Below are 22,196 nucleotides of genomic sequence, written 5' to 3' on the forward strand. Positions count from 1 at the left end.
ATTTTCTCTCTGATTTAGCTTTCACCTTACTCTTAAAGCAACAGAAGATTAAGCTTGAAGAGAGTTTGAAAACTCTCTAATAAAGGTAGAGCTGAAGTTTTGTTCTTAGTTTCTTCATTTATCTGTTTCATTTCTATATTTGAGTTTCTTCTCATGCAAAATCTATACTTTTCTTAAAGGCTTATGAAAATTTTGGTGAAAAAATGTTGCTGCTGCAGTGCAGGCATGAAGCTTCGTCTCCTAAGCTAGATAACCTGGTGAGTATTTTCATTTATTTTTCCTAATACAAACAGATCACATATCGAACTAAATATTGTCAGAAGTACACTTGAGAGGATAAAACACTATTTAAATATGTCAGAAGAAAAAAGAGCATCTGAGACCACAGATGGAATGTTAGAACTAAGAACTTACATAGTCATTGTATTCCATAACAATCATTATAATTTAAAAAAACAGCTAAGCATAGACTTTTATCCAATCATGAATTTTTAGAGATGGAAGGAATCTTAAAGTCATCCAACATAATATATTAATTTTATAAAAGAGAAAAAGAGTGACATTTTATATTTGCAAAACAAAAGACCACATCTTCCTATATGAGTGTAGCATTATCAAGAATCTCAGTGACTGCTACTATAGAAATTAGATGGATGATTAAGCAAGATAGAAATTAAACATACAAAGCTTCCCCCCAAATCTCAGGCCATAATCTTAGAAAATAGATTTAGGAAAGCATTCACCAGTATTCTCTTTAGTAACTTCCTTGTGCTGTTGTAGCCTATACTAAGCACACTAGTTTCAGTTATTTTTAATTCTCTACAATGCTATGATTCTGAAAATCTTTAATTGGTAGGAAAGACATTTACATATTACTGCTTCCTTTGTTTAATTACACTCTCCCAATTTCTCTGATATGTAAAAGGTAACTGTTTAAACATACAGTTTAAGAAAATGAAGAAGTGTCCTCTAGTTATATTGCTTCTGTGGAAAGCAAGTAGAAGGGTGAGCATTGGCTCAAATCACTACTAGGTGCATTTCATGCCCAGAAAATGAAAGAAACAAAAGGAATGAGCAAATACTGGTGTCTATATCCTGGTTACTATGCTAGGAATTGTCTTGCATCTGATAAACCGTGAAAATATATCATTCTGATTAAAACCTTTATTTTTGTCTATTGTATATGCAAGTGGAAGAGTTTTCTTAAGGGGTTACCCAAGTAAATGCTTTAGAAGAAATCTTATTCAAAGATGTAAATACAAGTATTAATTATATAAGCCTTGCATAATTAACTAGAGTGGGATAAATAAAATCCATGAAAACAATCTCTGAACTTCATATTTGTCTATAGTTTCTATCTTTTCCTCTATGTTTAATCAAAGTGTCTAACAAAGAGATAAATTTATAGTTTTTCTTATTTTTTCCCATTTCTTTTACCAGACCTTGAGCAGAAGTGATTTGTAAAAAGATTAAATAATAACAGTAATAATAATAGAAACAACAATAGCGGAAAGAAGAAAAGCATAGATTCTAAAACATTCCAGTGTATATAACAAGCCTTTTTATAATGGAATGTAGTCTATAGCACCTTAGAAAGTAGCTCAAAGTACTGATTTTGGATTGTCCCGTCACTGGGACTGAGATTATCATGAACAGTGAATATAGACACTACTATGACTTTCTAAACCAGCCTAGCAACTAGAAATTCAAAATCACCAATATTCACATTTTTCAAGATAAACTCCTAATTTCTAATTTTCACATTCCAGTGCTATGAGCCATCTTTTCAAGCATCAATGTTTTCTCTGTCTCTCCATCTCTGTCTCTCTCTCTCTCCCTCTTACTTTTATCTTTCCTTTTTAACTGACCCTTTTGGCAGCTTAGAACAGTACCAGGTAATAACCATCTAATAGTTTCTTAATGTAAAATAAACATGGCAGCAGAGGTCCCTTTCACTGTGTATATCAGTGTTCTCCTTGACAGGCAGGTGGGCTAGTGCCTGGATAAGCACCAAGTGCCCCCAGCAGAATTATTTCACAGTTCAAAACTAAAATCCAGTTTTGTATCCCAGGTACCAAGTGGAAAAATGAAGAGTCTCCTGGTCTTTCTAGGTCTGCTTTGTTATTCCATAGCTATGCCAGTGAGTATTAAAAAAATTTAGGACTTTTCTTTATGTTCTATTGTTGCATAGTTTGGGGAAAATTCCTGGGCTTATTTCAATTGATGTTCTGAATTTGTCACAAATATTCTCTCACTTCCAGATGCAAATGCCCCGAATGCCTGGATTTAGCAGTAAAAGTGAGGAGGTATGTATGTTTAGTCTCAGGAGAGACATTTTCCAGAGCCCTGTCCTGAGAGTTCATTTAAAAAGAATATTAGGGAGTTCCCTGGTTGCCTAGTGGTTAGGATTCTGGGCTTTCAATGCCAGGCCCAGATTCAGTCCCTAGTCAGGGAACTGAGATTCCTCAAGCTGCAGGTGCCACCAAAAAATAAAAAGGAGAATAATGGAAAACTTTCTGATATATAAAATTTCTTATGAAAGAGGTAGAGAGACTCTACCTCTTAAACTCTCAAATCATAGTGCCATAGAAGGTTTTTAAATTTCATTACTTATTTTAAATTCATGTAGTCAAAGACATTATGCCTATTATATCTAAAAATCAGAAACTTGCTTCTTGTGATTTTATTGAATAAAAAATTTTCACTTTGTGCCACATAAATGGATTCCTGTTGTCACAGATGCGCTATGGTCACTTCAACTTTATGAACTCCCCACCTGTAAGTTCCACTTTATATTATTTCTAATGATTTCTTGTTTATATACAGATAGTTATAAGGTCTGTCTTAGCTAATAAAGACACCAATCATTATTCACATGTTTTAATTAACCATTATAAGAGTTTCAAGGAAAAAAAATTATTTCACCTATCCCCTTACACCAAATTTTCTTCTTATTCATTAATATTGTACTTTCATGTAGAAAAAAGCATTTATTAATTACACTGCTTCTTTATATCTGAGAGAAATTTGTTCTGGGAAAAGACTATACAAGATATATTTACAAATAATGAGAAAAAAATAGCATAAGTAAATACTGGGAGGAAGATAAAGTTTTATTTGGATTATCTTGAAAGATAACACTAAAATTATGAAATAAGTTTTTGTCTAATTTTTAAAATTTAGCTTATACTTCCCACTATGTGCTAATTCTTAGAACTAATAATGAACGTATTATCAGTTGAATCTTCTGGCATAATTTTTCTGAAAAAATTGTATAATAGTACAATAATACTATATGTTACTTTTGACTTTGGTAACATGATCATGAGACCCATTGAGGGGAAAAATCAAGGACTTCATCAATTTTCCCTTAATCTTTTTCATTCAAGTCATTCTCTTTTAAAGCCTCTCACCTAAAATCATCACCATTGTCAATTTTCTCATCTTTATCTTTTGATAGGCCCAAGTTTTCAAACTCTCATTCTCAGTTTTAGCAACTTTGCCAGTGATTTGAAATTTTTACCAACTTAATTGTCATGAAATCCTACATCTTAATGCAAGATTTGCAATTTCACCTTCCATCAATCCACATGGCATTTGCACGGTATTGTGTGTGTATCATCCATAGACAGTGAGAGACTGATTAATGAAGCCTGGAGACAGAGAATGGTGTTAAGTCAGAGAGGGAATGTTTGAATGGGAACTACTGTTGTAAGAGGTCAATTCATACATAGCATTTTCAGATTATAACTGCTTTTGCTTCCCTGCCAACCTTGTAATTGTGGAGATTTTCATAATGAAAACAGAATTAATGAGGATTCACCTGTAATCGAGAAGCACAGGCCCCATATAAGGATATTTACACACATAAAATTTTTACTCTTTCTCTTTCTTTTTTTTTAACACTCTCACTTCGTCTTCTTTTTGCTCTTTCTCCTCTTCATCCAGCCTATAACAAGTCACAGGAATTGTGAACTTGATACCAACTCCTCTGTAACTTGACTTGTATACTTCTTACCTGAGTCAGGGCTTCAGAGTTAGAAAATTATAACCTGAATTCTTTAACTGAAATTTCTCACCTAATTCTGCCTTTTGCTTTGTTTCATTGGTTTTCTGAAAGACTGAAATTCATTTCTGTAAGAAAACATGTAAAGAAATGCTAGCTAGGCAGGTGAGAGGGAGGTCCAAGAGGGAGGGGATATATGTATACATATTGCTGATTCACTTCGTTGTACAGTGGAAACTAACACAACATTGTAAAGCAACTATACTACAATTTAAAAAAATAACAAAAATAAAAAGTATAAGAGAGCATTTAAAAAAAAAATGCTAGGGCTTCCCTGGTGGCGCAGTGGTTGAGAGTCTGCCTGCCGATGCAGGGGACACGGGTTCGTACCCCGGTCCGGGAAGATCCCACATGCCGCGGAGCGGCTGGGCCCGTGAGCCATGGCCACTGAGCCTGCGCGTCCGGAGCCTGTGCTCCGCAACGGGAGAGGCCACGACAGTGAGAGGCCCGTGTATCGCAAAAAAATAAAAAATAAAAATAATAAATGGGCTTCCCTGGTGGCGCAGTGGTTGAGAGTCCGCCTGCCAATGCAGGGGACACCGGTTCGTGCCCCGGTCCGGGAGGATCCCACATGCCGTGGAGCGGCTGGGCCCGTGAGCCATGGCCGCTGAGCCTGTGCGTCCGGAGCCTGTGCTCCGCAGCGGGAGAGGCCACAGCAGTGAGAGACCCGTGTACAGAAAAAAAAAATATATATATAATAAATAAATAAATAAAATAAAATGCTAGCTAAAGAGCTTGAAGCTTCCATTGTTGACTTAAGCTTCATAGGCTTTTTAAGATCCTGGACTGAGTTTTAGAGACTGACAGAGAGGGTGGGGACAGCTGGAGTACCAGCACTCATGTGAATTTACTGTTATTTACTACCCTTGCAGATGGTACACCTGGGTCCCTTGTATGGAAATGGTATGCAGCTCCCTCAGCTCTTCCTGCCGTACCAGATGCCCATGTGGCCTCAGCCACCACCCAACAAGAAGCGCCCACAGAAACCTTCATCTCCCTCAGCACCCAAACACCAGAGCAAGACTGATCAAGCCCCAGAGACCCAGAAACCCAACCAGCCTCAACTAAAACAGCCCCTACCGGAGCATCCTTTAAAGCAGCCATCACCCACCCCAACTCAGCCCCAAGAGGAAACCCAGACACCTCAGGTGAGGCCTGCCAAGCAAAATTCCAAACCAGAGTCATAAATGGCCTCAGAGGGCTTCAGAGGGCCATGCCACCCCCACAAACACACTTCCTCCAATGCTCCTCAACACAGATACCGCTATGTACAAAACAGAATCATTAGTTTGGACACTTTCTTCCAAGGTGATGCTGTCACCACCTATCCAAAACTGCCTGGCAAGTCTATTCTAGCCTTCATTTAATGGAAAATTACCCAAATACTGTTGAGAAGCTCCTTTTGAAATACAGAGGCAACAGGGTATAAACATGAGCACCAACAGAAAAGTCAGGGAACAGAGATTCAAATTCTACCCCGGTCCTTATTAGTTGTATGATCTTGAGCAAGTCACTTTGCCTTTCTAGGCTCCAGGTTCATCATCAGTAAATGGAATGTTCTCTAAGTCCCTTCCAGATCTATGCTTCGACTGTCTAAAACATTGCTCTGAAAGTTAACACTGCTTCCAGGACTTCAGGATAGCATAAATGTAGTCCTGACTTAAAACAAGAAGACGGGCAGATGATTTCTCAAGATCTCATCCATCATGGAGCTTCTAAAATGTTGTCTTGAGTCGATTAGCCTTCATTATCAGACCTATTATAGCTGTAGAGAATACAAATTTGAATGAAAAGACACTCCTGGCTTTGAATCCTGGCTTCAATCATTTACCAGCTCTGAGATTTGGGGCAAGTGACTCAATTTCTCTGAACCTCAGAATCTTAAGTGAAATGAAAATAATAATAGCACATATCTTCTACAGTTATGTGAGGATTAAATGAACTTACTAGTATAAAATTCTCAGCACATTACCTAGAACGTAAGTGCTCAATACTACTAATTGTTATTATTATTATTATCATCTCTGCCCTTAAAAAATTCAGTTTAATGCAAAGGAAGATGTAGACTTCCAAGTTCTAAATAATTGTCTTTAATAAGTTTGTTTCATTTTTCATTTACTCTTCTCATTTCCACATCACTCTGATTCTTTTCTTCTTTCTAGGCATTCCCACCATTTGGCAATGGGCTATTTCCCTATCAACAGCTACCGTGGCATGTTCCACATGTGAGTTCTTTTCCTTTAAACTAGAACTGAAAAATAATATTAGCATGCTGTATCTCAAACTAATTTGAGTTCATACATTTTAAATGGAATGCCATATGCCAATCAGTAAAGAATATGAAACAAAATCATCACATCAGTAATCATGTAGGAAAAAAAATTTTTTAATTGGATTTTTTACTCAAATTGTTGAAATGAACATAGCCTAAATCATCCAACACTACTACTAACTTAGATAATGAATTAATTTCAAAAGGTTGTGCTCCTTCACTACTATTCCTCACCCAAGAGATGAGAAAACACAAAGATTATCCTCATTTAATGTAATGGAGAAACTGGGACAAAATGGAGTTTGAAAACCATGATTAGGCTAAGATCCTTCCATAATGTCTTATTATTTCTAGACAAAGATATTTCATTGTAAAGAATTTTGCAAAATAATAATTATAGGAATCCTTTAAAGGTTAAAATCATTAAAATAAAACATAATGTTGAAATTGCATGGCAAGCATTTAAGATATGAATCGCAAAATAAACTAATTGAACTATAGAAATATTAATGGTCAGTTGCAGTTAAACTAACAAAAACAACATCAATAAATATTTGATGACTTCATTTAGCTATGGCATTGGTTTTTCTTGTCTACAACTCTATAGTCAAGAAGGCTTTTTATAACCAAGGAACAATTCATTTCAAGCAGTAAAAATTTCTTATTTCTTTTTCCTTGTAAGAGTGACATCCTTTTTACTGGCAATACTGAACAAAGAAAATGAAGGCAGTACCAGGTGAAGATTTAAAAAGGAGATGAACATGATTCTCTTGCTGAAATATCTATTAATCTCATCTATGTAGAACTTCTGTGGGAGCTGAATTGCTTTTTGAAACCCTCCCACTATGCTTTTCTCAACACTCCTATGAGCAGAAACCCAACCTCCTAGTTTGATTAGGAAAATAAACCTTGGTTTTGACTATAAAAATATTTTAGTAATAATCCAGGAAGGATTGTCAGTTTGTCACCTTAAATGTAAACATTCAAAAAATAACATCATTATTTAATCTCAATTATTAGATATCCTAATATAGATGTTTGGATCCTAACAGCACTCAAATCTCTGTGCGTGTGTGTGTGTGTGTGTGTGTGTGTGTGTGTGTGCATGCACACGTGTGTGTATTGGTGATGGGGCAGGACGACTGCCAGGATATGCAGCCACATGTGGCATTTTCCGTAAGATAACCTGGGATCCAGATGAAGGCTTTGTATTTACCAGAATTCACTGATGGTTATGTCATAATTATTAATAGCTAGATTTTAAGAGCTAATGACTCAGAAGCTAAAAGCCACCAACAGTGCTAACGCTGACTTGAACTATTTTTAAAAATCTTGAGTTTTACAATCAAATGGCAGCATAGAAAGTGGTTTTCTCTGTGTTCATTGTGTCTTTCACCTTTCAGAGGGTACCACCAGGTTATGGACGTCCACCAGTCAGCAATGAAGAAGGTGGAGTAAGTACAAGCAAAGCTACAATCCTCATTAGGAATTACAATATGAAAGTCTCTGCTTTTTTTTATCCCTATCTAATAAAAAAGTTAAAATCCAACACATGAACCTGTAGCTCAAGCACCTGTGATTTTTAAAAAGTGAAACAAACCAAGCAAGTAATCTAAAATAAAATAAATGTGATATATCATTTCTCCCCTACATGTATAGAAATCAACCTCTCTCTCTCTCTCTCTCTCTCTCTCTCTCAGAAGGCTAACTTACTAACCTTTGCTCAAGGCTGATGCTGGACTCTAAACAGTGATGGAACAACTAGTCAACAGGAACGAAGTAAATCTATCTCAGAATGTTATCCCCAGAAGGAAATTAAGTAACCATCTAATGACCTCATTGTACAAATAAATTGAAGCCAAGAGAAGCTAAATTACTATTCAGTTTTACCTACTGAGTTAGAGGATAAACTGGACCCAGAATCCAAGTGTTCTGATATCCTATCCAATGGGTTTTTTAGTACACCACACTAGGAGAGGGGCCAAATGCAGTGATACACTATTTAAATATTCTAGCAATGTGTCATCAAAAAAAGCCATTGTAGTGATTGTGGCACAGTACCTCACCCCTGGAGTGTACTTCCTCTTTTTCCCTAAATATGTGATATGTCCTCAGTGAAATGTGGAAACCTGATAGTTCTAGGGGGAGGGGCTGAGGGGCGGGTTGTTAAAATAATGACATTGAAAATTCCTATTCAGTAATGGCATAAGGTGCTTTCAGATATATCATTGTGAAATAATCCCAAATGATTATTCAGATAAGTGCATGCAACCTGGAAATGGGCACTTCAATTTTTTTCATTTTTATTGTGGTATAGCTGGTTTACAATGTTGTGTTAGTTTCAGGTGTAGAGCAAAGTGAATCTGTTATATATATGCACATATCCACTCTTTTTTAGGTTCTTTTCCCATGTAGGCCATTACAGAGTATTGAGTAGAGTTCCCTGTGCTATACAGTATGTCTTTATTAGTAATCTGTTTTATATATAGTAGTGTGTATATGTCAATCCCAGTCTTCCAATTTATCCCTCCTCCTCCTTACCCCCTGGTAACCATAAGTTTATTTTCTATATCTGTGACTCTATTTCTGTTTTGTAGATAAGTTCATTTGTACCCTTTTTTTTACATTCCACATATAAGCGGTATCACATGATATTTGTCGTTCTCTGACTTCACTCAGTGTGACAATCTCTAGGTCCATCCATGTTGCATTATTTCATTCTTTTGGACATTTAGGTTGCTTCCATGTCCTGGTTATTGTAAATATGGGGACTTCAAATTTTTACAAACATTTCATGAGAGAGTGAAAGAGGATGACACAGGCAATTTGCATAGGTATTAACATCTGCATTCCACCTCTCAGGGACACTGCCTGATTTGCTGCATGCTGTCCGAGACATATCCTCACCCATCCGTCTCTTCATCTCTATCCACAAGTAGGAATAAAAATACTTTTTCTTTAGATTGTATTTTTTTTTAAAGAAAGACTAAATGACCTAAATGCCACATGTGTGTCTAACAAACATACTGACACTGCTCATGATGATTGCATCATTCATTAAACAAACATTTATTAAGCACTTCCCACTGTGCTAAGTACTGGGGAAAACAAAGATGAGAAGAATGTTTTCACTCAAAAACTTCACATGGGAAAGTCAAGTGGGAGAATCCCAGAAAAATAAGCAACTGAAATTCAGTGGGATAATTGTTAAAGCAGAAGCCTATACTGCTGTGGACACCTGAGAGTAGAGCCTAATTCTGCCTAAGAAAACCAGGACAGAGAAGGGAGCACTCAAGCTGAGTCCTGAAGATGAATCAAGTTCTCCAGGAGGGATAAATGTATAGGCAAAGAGAAAGTTCAATCTGAAGAAGCCATGTGCAAAGGCACTGAAACATAGAGTACTCAGAGAACTAAAAGTAGCTGTTTTTAAATTATTGTTTATTGTAGTAAGAACACAACATGAGATCTACCCTCCCAACAAATTCTGAAGTATACAATACAATATTGTTGCCTATAGGTACAATGTTCTACAGCAGATCTTATTCATCTTGCTTAACTGAACCGTTAAGCCCGTTGATTAGCAACTCCCCATTTCCCCCTCCCCCTAGCCCCTGGCAATCACCATTCTACTCTTTGATTCTATGAATTTGACTCTTTTAGATACCTCATAAAATGGAATCATGCAGCATTCATCTTTCTGTGACTGGCTTATTTCACTTACCAAAACGTCCTCAAGGTTCATCTATGTTGGTGCATATTGCAGAGTTTCCTTCTTTTTTAAGGTCATTGTGAATAGTGCTGCAAGTAGTGTGATTTACAACCGCATAAACTACAAGGGGGAGGAAATAAGGCTGGATATAATTGTTATGGGCCAGATGATTATTTAAAATAATAATTATTATCTTTATTAATATTATATATTATTATTATCAGGCACTTAGTAAGTACTAGGCACTGAGCTTTATATATGTTACCTCACTTGATCTTCATGATAACCTATGAGGTAGATATTATTTTATTATCTCCATTTTACAAATGAATAAACTGAGGTTAGCCCAGAGTCATATTATTAGTACTGGTGGAATAGGGATTTTAACCCATATTTGTCTAGAGCCCCACTCTTTGGCACCATGCTTTGTATGTTATGCTCTGAGTTTACAGTTTGTCCTGTAAGGTAAGGGCAACTTTAATATTTAAGGAGGAAAGTGACAGAACTTTCCCACATACCCACCCCCAACCTCCACTACTCTGATGGCAATGGACAGGCAGTATTACAGGAAAGTAAAATTATATCCAGAGTAACCAGTAAGAAAACTGTTGCAATAGTTCAGGGGTATTGGGGATAAAGGAGGAGAAGACAAAGATGAAAGTTTAGATTTTATAAGATTTGGTCATTAATTATCTGGGGGAAATAAAGGAGAGAGTGGAAACTTGGGAAACTGGGTATATAGTGGTGAATTCTGCTTAGATATAGAATATTAGAGAATAAGGTTTTGGGGAAAATGAGTCCAGTCTGGGTACATTCAATTGGAGATACTCATAAACTCTTTAGCGTAGCAGTCTTGCTGTCTCAACCTCAGGAGAGAATCATGTGCCAGAGTTATGGCTTTAGGAGTCACTGGCATGTATCTGTATTGAAAGAACTGGACTGCAATAGATTGATCAAAGCAGGTGTGCAAAATGAGAACAGAAGAATAAGGTGGACAGAGGATGGAATCCTAAAAAAAAACAAAAAGAACTTAGATTTAGAATCCAGGCCTAGGAAGAGAAAACTGAAAAGTAATGGTCAGAGAGTAAGAGTACCAGAAGGAAGAAAGGTCATGGAAACCAAGGAGGAATCAAATTTCAAGAAAGAAAGCGTAGCCAATGGTGATTTAAAAATTATGTGGCCAATAAGATTTTTACTATCACTTTTAAAAATTCCAAGCAGCACCATGGTGGGAAACAAAGAATAATTATCAATTTCCATCTTCTTCCCTACAGAATCCTTACTTTGGATATTTTGGATATCATGGATTTGGGGGCCGTCCTCCTTATTATTCAGAAGAGATGTTTGAACAAGATTTTGAAAAACCAAAAGAAAAAGATCCTCCTAAAACAGAGAGTCCAGCCACTGATCCTTCGGTTAATTCAACAGTTCCTGAAACTAATTCTACCCAGTCAAATGCACCCAATCCCAGAGGGAGTCAGGGTGGAAATGACACCAGCCCAACAGGAAACAGTGTCCAGGGGTCTAACACTGTGAGCAATCCTACAGCTCAAAACAGCCCTGCAGTAAATGTTTCAGGCCAGGGAGTTCCAAGAAGTCAAACCCCACGGGGACCAAGTCAGACAAATATTCATGAAAATTATCCAAATCCTAACATCCCTAGTTTTCCTGCAGGAAGACAATGGCGACCTACTGGCACCGCTACGGGGCACAAACGTAATGGGCCTTTTTACCGAAATCAACAAATTCAAAGGGGTCCCCGGTGGAAATCCTTTGTTTTGGAAGGCAAACAAGCAGTTCGCCCAGGATATCCAATATACCGCAGAGCTTATGCTTCCACTGCAAGAGGCAACTCTCCCAATTATGCAGGAAATCCAGCAAATTTCAGAAGAAAGCCTGAAGGGCCAAATAAACACCCTGTGGGAACCAATGTTGCCCCTCTGGGTCCCAAACATGGTACTGTTGGCCACAATGAAAACATCCAAAATCCAAGAGAGAAGCCAGTAAGTCAAAAAGAAGGAATAGTCATTCCTACAAGGGATCCAAGTGGCCCCTGGAGAAACTCTCAAGACTATGGAGTTAATAAATCAAACTATAAACTGCCTCACCCTGAGGACAACATGCTAGTCCCAAATTTTAATTCTATTGGTCAACGTGAAAACTCTTATTACCTGAGAGGAGATTCCAGAAGAGCTCCAAATTCTAATGGACAAACCCAAAGCCAGAATTTGCTCAAAGGGATTATTTTAGAGCCAAGAAGAATTCCATATGAGTCAGAAATTAATCAGCCAGAATTAAAGCACAGTATATATCAGCCTGTGTACCCTGAGGGATTTCCTTCCCCTGCAAGGGAACATTTTAATGCTGGAAGAAATACTTGGAACCAACAAGAAATCTCTCCACCTTTTAAGGAAGATCCTGGAAGGCATGAAGAACACTTACCTCATCCTTCCCATGGCTCTGGAGGACGTGTTTATTACCCTGACTATAACCCCTATGATCCCAGGGAAAACTCACCATACCTTAGAAGTAATACATGGGCTGAAAGAGATGATTCTCCCAATACAATGAGGCAACCTGAAAATCCACACTATCCCATTAATACTCCAGACCCAAAAAAGACAATCCCTTATAATGAAGAAGACCCAATAGAGCCAACTGGAGATGAATCTTTTCCAGGACAAAGTAGATGGAGTGTGGCGGAGTCAAGCTTTAAAGGAGACCCAACAGTTAGGCACTATGAAGGCGAGCAATATACCTCAAATCAACCAAAGGAATACCTTCCCTATTCCTTAGATATTAATCCATCAAAACCCAGGAAGGATTTCCTTTATGGTGAATTTTACCCCTGGAGCCCAGATGAGAATTTCCCATCATATAATACAGCTCCCACTGAACCGCGGCCAGTGGAGAGCAGGGGCTATTATGCTAATAATGCCGTTGGACAAGAAGAAAGCACTATGTTTCCTTCTTGGAATTCCTGGGACCACAGAATTCAAGCCCAAGAGCAGAAAGAAAGAAAGCCATATTTTAACAGAAATTTCTGGGATCAGCCAACAAATTTACACAAAGCCCCTGCTAGTTCACCATACCAGAAGGAGAACAAGCCTTATTCCAGTGACTCCCCAGCTGGGCTTCAGAAAAATCCAATATGGCATGAAGGTGAGAATTTGAATTATGGCATGCAGACCACTAGGTTAAATTCACCAGAAAGAGAACACTTGGTTTTCCCAGACTTAATTCCTCCAAGTTACCCAGCAGTTCAAAAAGGAGCACATTTATTTCACCTAAGCCAGAGAGGCCCTTGCTGTGCTGGTGGCTCCACAGGGCCCAAGGACAATCCACTTGCTCTACAAGACTACACTCCATCTTTTGGTCTTGCACTAGGGGAGAACCAAGACACCAGCCCTGTGTATATAGAAGACAGTCAAACTATGCATGTAAGACATGCTATCTCCCCGACAAGCATCCTAGCTGGCCAAAGAAACAGCTCAGAGAAAAGACTGCCTGGAGAAAGTCAAAACCCAAGTCCTTTCAGAGATGACATGTCCACTCTGAAGAGGAACACACCACGTTCTATAAATCAGTTGGGCCAAAGGGGAATTATGCCCTTTCCCGAAACCAGTTCCCTTCAATCAAAGAATACACCTTGCCTCAAAAGTGATCTTGGAGGAAAAGGAAACATTTTGGAACAAATATTTGAAGGCAACCAGCTCAATGAAAGAACTGTTGATCTTACTCCTGAGCAGCTTGTTATTGGTACATCTGATGAAGGTCCCAAGCCAGAAGGAATTCCAAGTGAAGTGCAAGGAAATGAGGGTGAAAGGCAGCAGAGACCATCTAGCATCCTACAGTTACCATGTTTTGGCTCCAAATTAACAAAGTATCACACCTCCAGCACTGGAACTCCATCTAGCATTGGAAGGCAAGGCTCATTTGATGGGGATCCAATTATGCCTACTGAAATTCCTAACTCACTGGCTGAGTTAGCTACCAGGGCACAGTTTCAGAATATAAATGTAGACCCACTTAATGCAGATGAACACACTCTATTTGATTCTCTTCAAGTAGGGACCAATCCACAGGACCAGGTGCAAGACTGCTTACTACTTCAGGCCTAGGAATTATCTCAATCAAGCATTCTTTGGGGAAGGAAAATACCTGCTATTCTACAGTGGTTTCCAGACATTCTTCCCCCAAGATTTGATAAGTATCTCACCCTCTTGGTTATCCTTAAGTTTTTCCCCATTCCAGCAATAGGAGGTTGGGGCTCTGGGAGTTGCTAGATCTAGTATTGTCACCAATTAGCACACACTTAAAAAAAAAACAAACAGGAAGGCTATGACCACCAGTGCCTTGAAACTTGGAAGCCACTTGTCTGGATTAGTTTCCCTTTGCTTGCCGAATCTTCCTTTTTCTCTCAAGGTTCCATACTTGCAAAATTGTCTGGTTTTGCAAGACAGAAAAGCAGATGAATTTTCCATTTTATGTATGGAGATCTATACATCAATATAACCCTAATGCACTCACTGTACTTTTTTTTTTTCTCATGTTGGTCTTTGTCAGGTTTTTTTTTTTTTCCTGGTTAATATTCTCTTTTGGAATTTTTTCTTCTACTACCTCTTTCTTTACCTTTATCATTTCCTTTTTTCTCTTCCTTCCTTCTTTTCTTTCTTTCAACCATTCTATGTTTAGCTTTCTATTTTTTCCTTCCCCATCTTTCTCTATCACTTCTTATATAATAAGCTATCTTTAACCATCACTAGTCTTTACATCTACTTTCTCCATATGTCTTCCTCTCTTTTCACCTTTCTGTTCTGTCTCCCAATGTATCACTTGTCAATCAATCTCTTTCTCTGACTCCTTTCTTCCCTTCCATTTATCTTTTTTCCCTGCTATACCATTTGCATATCTTAAGACTGCCCATCTCACTCCCTCTTTGTATTTCCTCTAAATTCTATCCCAATTTTTCTCTTGGCCCAGCCTAACCATCATTGTAGAATGTATTTTGGAAATAGTAGACACTATTACCTACTTTTATTTTTAATTTTCTTATGGCCTTTACCAGGTAGACACAACTCAGCCAGAGGAACACATTCAAGAAGAAGAACGGGGGAAGAGAGAATATTTACCCAGAACTAGTAGCCTGGAGACAAGACTTAGGAAGGTAGAGAGGGAAGAACTCCCCCTCTTCGACTGAGCATCAGATAAAAAGAGTAGGACTTGCCATACCCCATCACCAACTCATAACCTGCAAGATCTAGAGAATATATTGGGGGTAACACTATCCCAATCCAATAAGAGAAACACTCAGTGGTTAATTTCTTTAGTAGCCCAGTGTAAGTGATCCTACCGCTGTATGCTACTACTAACATATAGACTTATTCTTCATGCCCTGGTAGAATTATTCACAGACACACTTCCTTTGTATCTTGATTAAATAGTGTAAATTATTTTGTAAAGTAGATATTTCTATACTGCCTTGCTTAGAATACATCTAGGTATTTTGTTTTGTTTTTAACAATGGCACTTCGGCCTACTCTCTGTATATTCCTTCCTAGAGAGGAAGAATTCTCTGAATTATCTAGAAAGTTACCTTTTAGCTCTTAGGAATTTATTAGGAGAAAATTTCCTGGGACAGATTTCACAAGAAGACAATAAGAAAATATGTTGAAAACTTCCTGAGGATTCTTGTCCTTTGAGTCTTCTCAAGTTCCTGGCGCAGTGTCTTGCACATAGTAGATAGCTTATAAATATTTATTGACTGGTTTTAAAACAGCTTTTGAAGCTCCCACGAAAATAGCACAGTGTGCTTGTCCTGTTGGTAAACCATCTGGGATGCTGAACAAGCCACCACACTCTGTAGCTTTACATATTCAACAACATTTGCATTGTGGAATCTCAGGGTAAGAAGGGATCTTAGAGGTAGATTACCTAGGCCAGTCAACTCGGTGCTTAAATCCACCACCGCCACCACCAGATTTTAATCACACACTGAAAAATTATTAACTTATTCTATATAAAACTGTCTCTTAAGAATTATCCTCATCAAAATAAAACTACATTGTTATGTTTCATTACTATTTTCCAAATGATTTTTAAAATCTAGATATGAATACTTTCACTGTAAAATACTCATTCACTTCAGTATTTCATCAAAATGCATGGATCATATATTTCTTTTGGCAGATATGTCAATGGATCTTCATCTACAAGGCATCACAGCTTTAATTTATCATCTCAGACCTCTGTAATGTAAAATGCAAAAGCACAGGGGGACAAAAATATCTACTGAATTTGAGAATATAGAATGAAGAAAAGGGGGGAGGAGACATCCCTGTAGAAAACGACTCTTCCTCTTACCACCATAGGTATTCTTCCATAAACCTGGATACCAGGGCTAAGTTCCTTACAATAAAAAACTTATTCTGTGCGCCCTTGCTAAGTTATTCATTAAGCTTTTAAGGTCAGCTCTAAGATGAAGGTGCATACAGTGGGGATGGCAGGCTCTGAAAGTGATCCCCTCTTGCCTCTAGTGTCCCCATCCCACCACCGTGGCCCTATTTCTATGATGAGTTCCTATGTTTAGTGGTCATCACCTGCTGATTCTAAAATAGCTGGATATATCCTAGTGATGACTTCAGTTGATAAATTAAATAAGAAGAAAATAATATCTGAGGATGACAAACAAAGGAAATAATCCAGCAAAGCTAACACACACTTGCCTTATAAGCTTTTCTGTCTCACAGCCTATAATAGATTTCTCTAAGGGGTGGCTGGGCATTGATCCAGTTAGCTGGAGGAAGTCCTTTATTTTTTCACTTTGAGCAAGAAGCAAAATAGGATGATGAAATATAGGGTCAAACCACCTCTGAAAACTCAGCCTAGTAGCCCTTATCACAGAGATTCTTCCCTGGCTTTTTGGATCCCCTGAACATTATTTATTTTAGTCACTCATATCAGAGTCTTAAATTTATACATCTTTAAAGAAAATTCACAAGACGTGCCATGTGAGTTACTTTTATCATTTGTTTTGACATGACTCTGCCCTCACTTAACCTAGTCTCCTTTGGTCGTGACCTGAAGGACCCTAAAGAAGATTCATCTTGTCTTCAGGAAACCAAACTTTATTTCTAAAAGCCAAAAAGGGAACCAGATATGTAGGACTTGAAGTCAACAGCTCTGTCCTTCCTTCACAAAACCTCAAAGGTTTCACTGTGACTCAGACCAAGTACACAACTAAAACTCAGAAGAAAACTGCACTTGATAGGAAAGAGGTAATCACCGTTTAATAATGGGTTATAGCTATTGGTTTTGTCCACCTGTTCTTCCATGCCTCTGCACCTCATCCCTAGCCCAGTAACATCAGCCACTGGATCTTTTTCTCTGCCTTTGAATTCATAGCCAATAAACAGGATTCAGCTGGTAACAAACAGAATAGCATGCTGAAAGAGCAGAATTCTTCAAATAAAGGAGCAAAGAGGAAACTAAGCTGTAATTCAACACAGATGTAACTGTGAAATAGATGAAGCTGCCCTCAATGCCCCATCACCTTCCCAGTTAAGGTCCTCTGCTATCACAGTGCCCCATTTCATCTCCCTGAGGACACAGCACCCGCACCCTCCATTTCTGTGCTTCGTCAAAATGGGACAGTAGGGGCTTCCCGAGTGGCGCAGTGGTTGAGAGTCCACCTGCCGATGCAGGGGACGCGGGTTCGTGCCCCGGTCCGGGAGGATCCCACATGCCGCGGAGCAGCTGGGCCCGTGAGCCATGGCCGCTGAGCCTGCGCGTCCGGAGCCTGTGCTCCGCAACGGGAGAGGCCACAACAGTGAGAGGCCCGTGTACCACAAAAAAAAAAAAAAAAAGGGACAGTAATTTCCTCTGTACTTATCCAAATAACCATGCCTCATTCTTCTCTGCACTGTATACAGCTGGTATTTGCTACGGTTAGCCTGGCAAAAATATTCCTTCTCAAGTGTTGGTTAATATGTGGTCCTCCCAAATCATCCACCATGCCCTTAAAGAGTGAGTCTAATCACAGCACACTACATCAAAGTTTCTCGAGCATTAACGTGCACATGAATCTTATTAAAATGCAGGTTTTGGTTCTGTGATCTGGAGTGGGGCCTGTAATTCTGTATAATGAACATGCTCCCAGATGATGCTGAATCAGCCAGTTGGTAGATCAAAGTTGGAATGGTGAAGTGCTAGGCTATTTCCTGTAAGTAAGGGGTAACTGCACACTCACCAGAGAAGGAACACAAAGGTCTCAACCACTGAAAAAACTGAATATCACCAATTTGAGGGGATTTATATAAATGAAGCATGTAAGTGACAGGTTCGATACAGAACACAAAGAAAGAGGGGCAGGCCAATCCTCTCTCTATTCCTACATGTATGTTATGCTTCCTCCTGTCTTTTTGCCTGGCTCATGTAGTTCTACAAAGTTCTACTTCCATCCATGAAGGCCCTATTCCATTAATATCTCCTCCAAGATTACCCTAACCCTAAGCTCCCCAACTTCCATGAAGGCTCACAGCACATCGTTCTTTATATTTAATCACTCACTGTCTTATATCATGTGCTGATTTTTTCCTGTGTTAGTTCTACCTGCAGAAGAGGGAAGAAAACTCCTAAAAAGGGAGGCTCAGTTCTTATTCATCTCATGTAACTATCACAGTAACTGGCATTGTGCTGAGGACAGAGTAGATGCTAAATAAATGTCACTTTTTCTTTAAATACATTTTGTAAATGGATAGAAATTTAGAATTTCCCAAATTTTAATATAATTGATTAAAAATAAAAATTAATAACAATTAATATTTTTCTAGTTACCGAAATACATACTCATTGTAGAATATTTGGCAAGTAATAAAAAGTAAAAGATAAACAAATAAAAATAACACATAATCCCACTAGCCAATGTTAATACTTTGGTCTATTTTCTCTTTTATGTGTATAAGGGAGGGAGGGTCTTGAAGTAATTATTTTATGAAATAGCCTACATTTCCTTCTTCACGTTATATAAGCAATTTCCATATAATTAAAAATACTTAAAGCTTCATGTTTGTTGTCTGTAAAATATTCTCAAATATATACTGTATTATCATTCCCTTCAATGATGGACTTAAAGTCTCTTATGAATTTTCACTATAATAAATAATGTTGTGATAAATATCTTTATTCCTCTTTGTCCATACTTCTGATTACTTCCTCAGAAGTGGAACTACTGGAGGAAATGGTCTGAAAAATGTATTTTAGACAGGATAACATTGAATGAGATCATTGGCTTTGGAGCCTCACAGTCTGGATCCAATTATCAGTTCTCCATATACTATTTGTCAAACCTTAATAAGATTACTTTAACTCTTTGCATCTTAGTTTCATGATTTGTAAAATGAAGACAATGATTATTTCACAGGACACTTATGAGAACTAAATGAAACGTGTTAAAATGCATATGCATTGTATTTCACAAATCAGCCACTAGGTGGAGATGGAGGTTTATAATTCTAAAGTCGTGGTTCTAAAGCAATTCCCAGGCAGCCGCAGCAGCACCGGGGAATTTTTTGGGACCTGCAATTTCTCCTGTGGCATCCCAGAACTAGTTAATCAGCATCTGAGGGTGGGGCTCAGCAATCTGTTTCAATGAGTCCTCCAGGTGAGTCTCACACACATTAAAGTTTGAGAATCACTGATCTAATACGTGTTCACATTTTTCTCTGATTTGTTGCCTGAGCAAAGAGAAGAGCCAAAAGACAACACATAACATCAACTGTAATTTACAGAAGGTTACTGAAAGCTATAAAAGCTGTGTTAGTGATATACGTACATTATGGCATGTATGCTTACTTTTATAAGATAGTTATTTCATGAGATATTTTATGAGATAGTTATTTTTACTCATTTTTCAACCTTACATTGAATAAACTTGCCCTTGGTGAATTGTTAGTCTCTAAGTAGAGTATTCCAAGCTAGGCCATGGATTTAACCACTATACAACACTGCCACCCCAAAGCCTGTCTTAGTATCTTTGCCACACTCAGTCATCATTGGTTGGGAACAGCCCATGGACCTCACACAAAGACAAAGGAGAGGTTCCTTTCACAGCTGCTTCATCTGCACTGACTTCTCATGTATCCCTGCTAAATTGTCCACTTAAATGTATGAATGAAACTAACAGGAAGGCTTTAATCACTCTTCAGTAACTCATTTAAGAGTCACCTGCTACTCTGGATTTCTACTGAATGAGTTAATGCTTAATAAAGCACTTAGTCTAACACCTAGCACTTAGTATAAGTGCTAAGTTGTTTTCAATATGATAATTCTAGAGTTTAACTGAACTTCTGAAAGAAGGAAGACCCGCAGGACTTTAAGTTTGCAGTCCTCTTCCAGCTGGCATTTAATGAGGCAATAATACTGGCATAGGGCTCTCTCCTACGAGAATTTGCAACATGGTACCAAAAACTTTTTTTATTGGGTATGCAGAGAAACTAAGGCAAAGATGGGAATACAGTAGAGGAGCCTCTTCAGAAACAGTCTCCCCCTAAAAGTTCTCATCACAAGGGAAAAAAAATTTGTACCTATATGAGGTGATGGATGTTAACGGAACTTATTGTGGCAACAATTTCACAATAGATAAGCATGTGAAGTCATTCTGCTGTACACCTTAAAACTTATACAAAGTTGTATGTCAGTTATATCTCAATAAAACTGGGGGAGAAGTCTCCCATAAATACTCAGAACACTTCGAAACCTACTTCTTTGCTTTACGTGACTCTGCCAAGTGATTGTGATTATGCATATATCTTGTTTCCTCAACTAAGCTGTACTCATATTCATTCATTCAACAAATATTTATTGAGCTTCTCTACCTGCCAGACACCCTTCCCAGTGCTGGGGATACATCAATGGGCAAAACGAAAATGGCTGTGCTTGTGGCACTTATGCATTGTTGTGGAGGAGACACCATAAACATAATATATAAGTAAAATGATATAGTCTGCTAGAGGGTGATAAGTACGTGGGGGTGGAATAAACCAAGACAGGGAACAGGATTTGCAATTTTTTTTTAAGTAGTCAGGGTGAGCTTCATGGTGAAGATTGTCACCGAACTGAACTGGGGTCCAACTGAGCAGAGGTCTAGGAAGTGAGTGGCACTATCTTGAGGGCACTTATCACAGATTAATCACCAAAAATCTACCAGAGTTCCCTGCATGTGGTAAATATTCAATAACTGTTTACTGATTAAATAAAGTTCAAATTCTTGGCTAAAACCACATACCAGATTGAAGTTTGGTCAAGAATGATTTGTCTTTAGCATGTCAAAACTATGATTCCTACTGAAGTACCAGAGTGTCGGAGCCTTATCCCTAAAAAAAAAAACAAAAAACACTGAATAATCAGTATGAACACAGTGGAAGTTATTAAAAATGACTATTACCATTTGAAAAAAAAGAAAACAGAACAATGTTTCTTCAAGAAACTGATTTTACTAATCAGCTTCTCATTATTTTAAATGCAGGGTCAGCATTTACTTTCCACAGTAGTCTTAGATATGTATGCCAATTGGCCTTGACTTTCTGCCATAAGAAGTTTTATGTGCCATGAGAAACACTATATTTGTCAGGATGGACCTGGCCTTTTTATTTAATTTTAGGTATAAAATGACAAAGCTACCTCAAATATTACAGGTTTGAATTCAGTGATTAATGCATAATTATACTTACAAACCGTTCCTCAGTAATAAATGATATTTTTGTTTATTTATTTATTTTTGGCTGCACTGGGTCTTCGTTGCTGTGACGGGCTTTCTCTGGTTGCAGCGCGCGGGCTTCTCATTGCAGTGGCTTCTCTTGTTGCAGGGTGGGGCTCTAGGAGCCTGGGCTTCAGGAGTTGTGGCATGTGGGCTCAGGAGTTGTGGCTCACAGGCTCTAGAGTGCAGGCTCAGTAGTTGTGGCACACAGGCTTAGTTGCTATGCAGACTGTGGGATCTTCCTGGACCAGGACATGAACCTGTGTCACCTGCATTGGCAGGCGGATTCTTAACAACTGCGCCACCAGGGAAGTCCCATAAATGATATTTTAACTTACATACAGCAAAGTTAACACAAGCAAACTTTTTTCCAGTAAATTATTTCACACAGGTA

The 22,196-nt window shown here is 38.2% G+C and overlaps 1 protein-coding gene across 1 annotated transcript; it reads left to right on the forward strand.

Annotated features, from left to right (window-relative positions):
• The first annotated feature begins 203 nt into the window (after nt 1-203).
• ENAM (enamelin) lies at nt 204-14,168 on the forward strand. The gene is made up of 8 exons (XM_067736220.1): nt 204-257; nt 2,072-2,140; nt 2,262-2,306; nt 2,740-2,778; nt 4,939-5,214; nt 6,229-6,291; nt 7,742-7,792; nt 11,322-14,168. Exons 1-8 carry the CDS (start codon nt 204-206, stop codon nt 14,166-14,168), a joined length of 3,444 nt encoding a protein of 1,147 aa, XP_067592321.1.
• The last annotated feature ends 8,028 nt before the right edge of the window (nt 14,169-22,196 follow it).

This window comes from Pseudorca crassidens, chromosome 4 (genome assembly GCF_039906515.1).
Source record: "Pseudorca crassidens isolate mPseCra1 chromosome 4, mPseCra1.hap1, whole genome shotgun sequence".
NCBI classification, from domain to species: Eukaryota; Metazoa; Chordata; class Mammalia; order Artiodactyla; family Delphinidae; genus Pseudorca; species Pseudorca crassidens.

Bases quoted from the DNA above. Each gene is read 5' to 3' on its own strand.
- ENAM (XM_067736220.1), top strand. From the start codon at position 204: ATGTTGCTGCTGCAGTGCAGGCATGAAGCTTCGTCTCCTAAGCTAGAT. The intron at 2,307-2,739 runs GTATGTATGTTT...CTGTTGTCACAG, and splicing joins TTAGCAGTAAAAGTGAGGAG to ATGCGCTATGGTCACTTCAA. The intron at 5,215-6,228 runs GTGAGGCCTGCC...TCTTCTTTCTAG, and splicing joins AGGAAACCCAGACACCTCAG to GCATTCCCACCATTTGGCAA.